Here is an 8,970-nt window from a genome sequence, read left to right on the forward strand (position 1 = left end):
AGCATCGTGCTATAAGGTACCAGGCGATAACCAGGGTAGTTGATCGATAGCTCGATGACGTCATTTCGTTGGCGTCTGCTATGGGAAATTCTCATAGCAGGCGTTGACGATGGGACGTTGTCGAGTTGTTGAATAGCAACTATCGTGCTAACTCACCGATTACCTGTCGATCTGCCAAATTTGGAAAGACGTCTGCATTGAATTGTCTCATATAATAATATTCCGCCCACTATATCACACGAAATTGCGAGTAGTTGAGTGGAATGGAGATAAGTTAAGCATTGGGTACAGGACCAAGTCTCCCCTGGGTGGTGCCAGAAGATGAGCGCAATAGAATCATCAAGTTGCCATAAGGCACGGAATGAGACTATTGCATGGCTGGGTAGTCAAAGTCTTCCATTCGTTAGTCATTTCAGGTGGATTAGAACAGGTTTAGGTTTAGGGTGGGCGTTGGCCAGATTTGGATTTTTCAGATATAATCCTAAATAGGACCTAGATTATTTAATACACTAGTAACCTCAACTTCTGTCACAATGTTTCATTGTGACTAATCAACACTCAATGGGTAAAATATCAAATATGCGGTAAATTTGAAAAAAAGGGAACTTGGAGTGTAGAGTGCACTGCCCACTGGACGATTCTGAAGCCTGACCAAGTGAGTGGGTTACGGGTTTATTTGATTGTACGTCATTTCCAAGTTATATATAGATACATTCATACCATTGGCATTTTGTATTTGAGATAAGACAGAGACAGGATGCGGAGGGCCCGCTTAGGGGGAGCGTAACCCATGTTATGGCTTCCATTTATTAAATAGTTCAGATAGGCTGGAAATGATAGGTTCATGGTGAGAAAATGTACCATATGGTGCCCGTTCACTGATCAAAATTAGATTCAAATCGTCAGGCCCTGCCCTGGAATAAGGGAATTGACGATGATTTGTCAAGTTTCATTTTGCATTTGCATATAATTGTAAGTTTAGGTTTGCTTTTGTAATTGTAAGATAGATAGTTTGCCTCAATTGAAACATTGAGTTAAACATGACGAATCATACCTCTAAAATAGTAGTAGTTACAGTGCCGCATTATCTAACTTTTGTTTTGTTTGTTTACATATAACTAATACTAATACCTCCTTGTTTTCTCTCTAATTTGTCTGCTATGTCCCACCATCACGATGAGAGATGAGCTACCGTACATGGTACACGCTCATATACACTCCCAAAATAGTATGCCGCAAGTAAGTATATCACAGAGGCAACTAAAGATCCAGAAACAAAAACCGAAAACGCTGAACGGCAGATTGGTTTACAGTGGTCGACCAGGGTGTGTGCGGATAAATTACAAAATTACAATTAGGGTAGATGTACCAGTTATGGCTGTGCGTTCCTGTTGTGGTGTGTTCCAATCATGGCCTATGGAAATCCTATATGCCATAATTGGAGCACATCATGATAGGAGCGTACAGCCATAACTGGTACATCTACCCTACATCATTATTCCATACATCAGCTTGAATTACGTTGATCGATATTACATTTTTTTGCTGTGCACTACACCACCGCCCAAGTAACAATCTAAATGCTTGGAAGATTTATTCTTATTTTATCATTGTTTTATCATAGCATCCCTTGCAGCCTGTGGTTGTATTACGGTTTTGTGTGCTTGTCATAAAATCAGGCCGTCAAGTCGAATATAAAACTGTTTTATGACTACTAAATTAAAACTCAGACTTCATAGTTTTAATGGTAGCTGTAAGGTGGCTCTATATCACTGCTTATAACTGCAGAATAAAACCAAAACAAAACATACAATTATGTTTTATGGCATACTTTTTATGACCGATATAAAACTTGAAGCAGTGTTAGACCTTCATCAAAACCTCATTACAACCATCATCTTTATCAGAGGCCTAAGATTTACAGATAAGAAATATACTACAACAATAAAAAAAAAATACTCTGAAAATTGTTACCAATATAAAAAAAAACAAATCTATTGAGATACATGAAATGAAAACCCCTTCAGTGTTTTTAAACACGATGAAAATGAAAAAATCGCCATTATGAAACTCCAGGAGTATCTACAGTTATGGGCTCCCTCATTAAACATAAGGCACAGTGTGGTGAATGAGCTATTAAATAAGCGGCTTTCCGATACACTTCCGACAGATCCACGAACCCTTCTTAAAACAACGCAGACAGTTTCACTAAATCCGGTTGGAGATGGTCAGTATTTGCATCACGGCTTCACACCTTGTATTGTAAAAGTTTTTAAAAGATCCAATAAGCATTTCTTACATCTTGATTACAAGAGAAAATAGGAGGATCGCTTGGAATGTTGACTTTTTGACAGGTTGCCATGGTTTTTGTTTTGTTTTGATTCGCTGTACCGAATAAAACCAGCAAGCTATTATAGAGCTTAGATATAACTTAACGCTCTCAATTTGGACTACGAAATGCTAAGATACAACCATTAGGTTTATGTTATGCTATAGAATTCCAATCTAGGAGAATATGTTATATTGAGGTATTTTTAAGGAGTAACAAGTTATAACGAAAAAAATGTCGCCGTATGAACAAATTTAACACAGTATGAATAATTACGCTTTAACTGATAGGCGATAAAACACTTTCACACATCTATGTATAATTAAATAATAAATGACTGGTTATTGCTCAACAGTAGTAACAGTTTTGTACTAAATAGATAATCTTTTAATGACTCTTTATTGCATGGTGCAAATGCAGACAAATTAAAAATATCCCTATTTTTTAGTATTCATATGGCGCACTGAATTTATGCTCCTATTTGGTATAATAATCACCACAAATATTGCACGGCATGCTGTGAAGCATACACAGATTGGTTTAAAATTGTAATAAAGTCGTTTTATTTTCAATATACAATAATATCAGGTATCATTACCAACTGACAAGGATCATGATTCCACATCAAACATCGAAAGAATAAAACCACAATAAAATATATCTCAATATTAACTATCATCCAAAAACCCCAACTTAAAACCTTCAAGGTTGTCAAAATGTTTTGCGTATCATGTTTTATCAACTTCTTCAGGAGCGATTTATGCGGTTGTAATATAGTTTAATGGTAGTCATCAAAAGGTTGTTAAAACTTTCTGACCTGGAGGAGGTTTTATGTTTGCATTTTTGACAACCACGTGTAGAGTGTGATAAAACTAACATAAAACCTTTGCTCCTAAGGTAGTTCGCATATCAAGTTATAATGAATGCATTAAAACTGGGCCAATTGGCTATGACATGGCTGTATAGCGGTTCTCAGGAGGTTGTTAAAGCAATGTGGTCGTCAGTGAAGGTTTTATAATTTGGTTGTATCAACTGCTATAGAACTTCAATAAAACAAAAAATGTTGCTTGGGCGGAGCCAGCAAAGTTCAACAATCCATCGTTGCTTATGCCTTTGTTGTCGTTTGGAACCAGTTTTGCGAGGTAGGTGACGATTGTGCGTATTTCTCGCGTAAATTTTGAAAAGGGCCTAGCCTGAACAATACGTAAAGAGCAAATTGAAACATTGTACGTCGCGTGAATGTGGAACTTAATGAAGGCCTAAGTACTTTTTCGTAGTTTTTAGTTTTCGGATTTGAAAGATCGTCGGTTACAGTAGCCTGCTTACTGAGCAGAAAAACGCGGTCCCAGGTCCTTACATATCAAAGAGATTTATAGTAAAATCGCTTGTGTATCGTGTATTTTGCGAAACTCGTTGTTGTCGTTGGTTCCGGGTTTGAATGTATACAAAAATTTGAGCAACGGTATTATGTGATATGAGGGGCTCGGTGGCCTTAGAGCAACCGTTTTTGCTTACTGAGCAGAACATCATGAGTCTAATCTCAGGCCCATCCACAATCAAGATTCGTCAATCGTTTTATTTGTTAATATGACTACATGGTAATAACAGCAACTCGGTGATTAAAAAGGTGCTCGTCTGCCTAGTGGCAAACGTTTTTGCTTACTGAGCAGAAGACCGTGGGTTTAGTCCCAAGCTCCTTCGCGTTATATGATCGTTAGGACATTAATTCAGCTTATCGTTTACCAAAACGAACCCTGCTGCAAACCCAACCCTCTTATCCAACATCCCAGTGATTCCTCGTGGAAGTGCAGAGGTGTTCTCGGCTTCCATCAAAGCGAGTGTCATGTCAACACAATCCTTCCCATTCCTTTCTTGACCTGTGTTCGGGCGCGGCCGGCGCTGGTATTGCCTAATTCAAGATCACCAGTTTTTACACATTGAGGATGATTGCTAGTCCCAAGCATCGTCTATTGGTTCTCTGTGTAATTACAGCTGATCTGGCAATAACAGAGTAGCAACCGTGGGCGGTCAATCAAGCTCAAGCTCAAGCTCAAGCTTAAGGCCTGTATAGAGATCGAAGCGAAGCGAAAATCTCATACAAAATACTAAATTTTTCTTCTTCTTCTTCTTCTTCTTCTTTCCTTTATTTAACGTCGGTCTCTGTTCCGCAATCTAGTGCCAATCACCGACGGACATCGATTGCCATCCATTGACGGCAATCGAATGTGCAGGAAGGCAGCTTCCACACCTGCGTAGGATATCGCACCCATTCAAACACACATATGGGCCGGGACCAACGGCTTTACTTCCCTTCCGAAGGAAGACGTGACCAGAGATTTTTATGCCTCAGAAAAATCCCACCGACCTCGGCTGGGATTGAACCCAGACGCATTGGGGTGAGAAAGCAGTCACGCTTACCACTACACCACCGGCGCCGGCACTAAATTTTTCACCAGCGTGAAAAACGCAATTGGCAATTTTTTTACTTCGCTTTGAACTGTAAACAGATACGATCCAGCGAAATCTAATGTTGTGGATCGCATCTTTTTCGCTTACGTTTATTTTTTTTCGCGCATGCAGCACTCGCGAAAAGAGCAGCAGCTAAGCGAAAAGTTGACGTTTCGGGAGAGCGATCTGTACAGGCCTTAAGGAACAAATTTACATGTTAGGGTGGTCCAAAAATCTTTTTTTTTCGATTTTTTTCGAACTGGGTTCAATCCCTGTTGGCGCCGCCGGGATGTTCTGAGGCATAACATCTCTGATCACGAAGGGAAGTAAAGCCGTTGGTCCTCGGTTCATGAGTTGATGGGTCGATAGGTAGGGCCAGGTGTGGGAGCTGCCTCCCTGGCGTCGGTAGCATTGGTGCTCGGCACGGAAAATAAGATCGACGGAAAACATATCAATGAAAAACAAAAAAAGGCATTTTGAATAAATTGACCAGATCCAAAATGGCCGAATTTTAGCGGAAATGTTAATGATTGCCTATAACAAACAATTATGCAAATCGAAGACGGTCCAGTCTGATCGATTCGTCATTTGGCGTGGAACTGCTCCCATTACGAATTCGTTTGTTAATACTCTGAGTTATATCGTAACACAACCATAGAAAATATTGTCAGCAAAACTAACTGTAGTGTAGGACAGGCCAAAGCGCACCCCTGGGGTAAAATGGCACCGAGTGGTTTTTCATTGCATAGTCAATTCGTGAATTTAGCGATCAGCATTGCTAGTTCAGTACTTAACAACTTAAACTAGCATTCCAGAAAATGGGAAAGCAGCGAAAAGCGGCATGGGCCATTTGACCCCACCGGTGCATTATGGACTGTTCGTCCCTGCATAGGAACACCAAGTTGGTTGTTGCACGTAACAACTTCTGTAAAGATTATCTTTTTCATCACGTCCCTAGGTATGTACTTTGCAATTAAGTTACGTAGAAACACCTAGGACTTATTCGAGTCCACGCTTTACGCAATAATTTTACAAAGCATTCTACACATATTTTGACAACATTGCATTGGCACGTGTTCCGGTAAACTGGAGATGACGTGTTCCGGTGCGACGTGTTGCAAAACTTTTCCTTCGCTGTAGACAGAAAATTTAAGATACCTTCAATTCTGTTGTTTTCAATTTAGCAATGTTTTGGCATTGATAGATGTTCCAAAGACCAAACACCTTCATTTGGCTAGCGGTATGGTGAACTTTGCTGGTGCACTCAAAACAGGTTATAAAAGCAGCAGATTGAAGACGTTGCCATACAGTTTTAATCTAAGAATTGTTACGTTGCAGTTGGATGAGGACCGAGTGCAGAGGTATGCACAGATTGTGATTAGTTTTATTTAGTTGATTCGTTAAACTCAATTCAGCCTACAGATGCGCGGTGACATCCTTTGGCTGTTGGCTGCAATAACGCTAACGGCGAACAGCGTTACTGCTTTTTCCAACAATTCTAATGCAATCTACACCTGGGAGGGAGGCCGTATAGAATGGCCTTGTCCAACAACCAAGCGGTTGGTTAAGGCTGCCGACAAGTACACTCCGAGGGACATTATTGCAATGGCTTGTGTTCGAAGTTGTGATAAGACCTTATGTGCGATGCCACGATATAGGAACAGCATTCCGATAACATTAGGTCAGATTTATGCTACTAAGAAGGGATGTGACGTCAAGTTTGAGCCTTTCCCCTGTTGGACTGAGCAGGAGGAAAATAACTGCAATTCCCTTCAATCGGTCATTGATATCGTTGCAACGGGAAATTACGTATGGTGTTTGGATAATGGTATACTTCAAGCGCTGAGAAGCCCAATCCAACGATGTCATGCCAAGATTGTAGTGTATGATGCCAAATTGGGTAAAAAGATGAAAACGATCAATCTCAGTAGATACGTGACGGAAAAGTCACGACTGCAGTACATGCAGGTTGAATGCACGAAGGATGGTCAGTGCTTCGTGTACGTGAGCGATGCTGGAAACAATGCCATCATAGTCTACGATGCTTCCGGAGGTTGTGGCTATCGTGTGGTGCTGCCGAAGGCCGTCCATCATGGTTGTCGATTCCGAGATGTTTTGTACATATTTCTGTCATATCACAAGACTGGAACAAAGCTGTACTTCACCTATCTAGGAGGTCGACGATTGTTCGCCATCCGTACCGATCATCTACGGGGTGGTCGTGGTGGAAACATTGAAGGTAAAACGGTGAGATATGTTAGCGTTTCATAAATTTGTAGCGTCTTTCTGGTTTCAGACATTGGAGAAAAACCAGGCTCTTACATCTACATTGGAGGGGATGGTGCAACGGGTGTATTCTTCCGCGAGGAAGGTGACAGCAACGTGCACTACTGGGACACAAGACAGTCCCTTAAGAAGTCCAACTTCAAGTTAGTGTTCAAGAGTAGCGAAGGTCTGTATGCCACAGATGTGTTCCCGGATCACGAAATCAATCGATTTTTGATTTTGGAATCCGATTTTCCTGGTTATATGGAAGAGAAAGCCGGATGTGGAACGTTACATCAAATCTCTCTGTTGGATGGATCTACATGTTAGATCTGTCGACCAATGAGTTGTTACGGCAATGGTTATTTTATAAGATATGTGCTTTTTGAGTGAAGTTGTACAGACATGATATTTTCTAGGTTTAGTGAGACATAAGGGACCATCCATAAATGATGTAGCATTTTTTTGACTAATTTTAGATTTTAGTATTTTGTCATACCTTATACATGGACGGTCACAACTGCTGGAACCGCTCCCCCTCAAATGCTACGTAATTTATGTATTTTCCCTAGGGCAATATAAATTGAATTCACACAAAACTGGTTTGTCTCTATCCGTACTCAATTAATCACTTAAACGCTGTACAGACTGGAGAGTTATAACATGTTATAACGGTTGTCAAATAATTACAACACAGAAACCACCATCAATATAGCGCTATAACATGTTATAACTCTGTAGTCTGAACGTACTATTATCAACAGTTATAACATTATACAATAACACTAGTTTAAAAAAAGTAAAAAAATGAACTTGAACAAAAATGTAGTCAAAAAATCTCAGTAGTTTGTTTTTTTTTTTTTTTTTATTATTTGCATTTTTCTAAGAAAAATTGAAAATGTTTGTAGTTGTTGTACCAATAATCTCACTGGGTTTAAACAATCTAAAACAAATTTTATCATCTTTAATTTGGCGTTAAAACTAATAATATAACTCCATTAGCGCCGGAGATATTTGTAAACACCTTTTTTAAAGTGAAATTTGATTTTTTAGCTATATTTCAATCCTACTACGATTTTTTTAGACTACATTTTTGGATTCAACGCACGATTTTACATGACCATCAGCGTACAAAATTCAAATATACTGTAAACTAATGTAATTATCGACAAATGAAAGAAAAATGTCCAAGGTAGCATTTTTCTTGTTCTTTGGCTTTATTCCGTCCCTACTGGGATTTTATGCCGGTTCCAAGGGGTAAGTCACTCAGCACATTGTTCCGAAATTAGATTCGGCACAGCTTGGGCACAATCTCGTAGGTATTGGATTGTGGTAAATAAAATGAGAGCACTGCTGGACAACTGTCATTGAAGTTGTTCACAACATTACGTGCTGTTTGACTGTATATTTAGGTACATCCTCTAATGGAATATACCAGAGGAACTCAAAACAGCAGTTCACTTCTCGGTTCACTTATAGATCTAAATCGAGGGGGACGAAAGTAATCCATTCTACATTAAATTAACGGATTTCAATAAAATTAGCTTAATAAATTCGATTTTTGTGGATTTCTTCGATTCGTTAACTGTTAACTTCCTCTCTATTGGCCATCACGGCACCGTCGAGAAATCGTCTCTTCTAGCAAATATTGACAGTTGCTTATGGGAATTTTCAGTGGAGTGAAATGATAGTACGATGGTCGCCATGTTTCACGCACAGTCTGCCATTTGCTTCGTTTGCTTATGGATTTTACCACAGGAGTAAAGAGCTACAGCTTTGGTTTCTTCCCCCATACGACCACTAATGTGATGTAAACAGGGGAGGCAATGTGAATGTTTCTCCATCAACCATTCAAACAGTGGGAGAACGGAAGAGACGACAAAATCACAATATTTACATCGCATTGGATCGCGGCGTGCTCAAATACC

The 8,970-nt window shown here is 39.6% G+C and overlaps 1 protein-coding gene across 1 annotated transcript; it reads left to right on the forward strand.

Moving 5' to 3' along the window:
• The first annotated feature begins 6,199 nt into the window (after nt 1–6,199).
• Nucleotides 6,200–7,372, forward strand: LOC135711553 (uncharacterized). The gene is made up of 2 exons (XM_065234421.1): nt 6,200–7,016; nt 7,074–7,372. The coding sequence occupies exons 1-2, from the start codon at nt 6,200–6,202 to the stop codon at nt 7,370–7,372; spliced, it is 1,116 nt and encodes a 371-aa protein (XP_065090493.1).
• Nucleotides 7,373–8,970: the final 1,598 nt, after the last annotated feature.

This window comes from Ochlerotatus camptorhynchus, unplaced genomic scaffold, assembly GCF_037179485.1.
Source record: "Ochlerotatus camptorhynchus isolate MF236.1 unplaced genomic scaffold, CSIRO-AGI_Acam_v1.1 ptg000434l, whole genome shotgun sequence".
NCBI classification, from domain to species: Eukaryota; Metazoa; Arthropoda; class Insecta; order Diptera; family Culicidae; genus Ochlerotatus; species Ochlerotatus camptorhynchus.

Excerpts from the sequence above, each read along its gene's own strand:
- LOC135711553 (XM_065234421.1), top strand. The coding sequence starts at position 6,200 with ATGCGCGGTGACATCCTTTGGCTGTTGGCTGCAATAACGCTAACGGCG. Across the intron at positions 7,017-7,073 it reads TCGTGGTGGAAACATTGAAG|ACATTGGAGAAAAACCAGGC; the intron begins GTAAAACGGTGA and ends TTCTGGTTTCAG.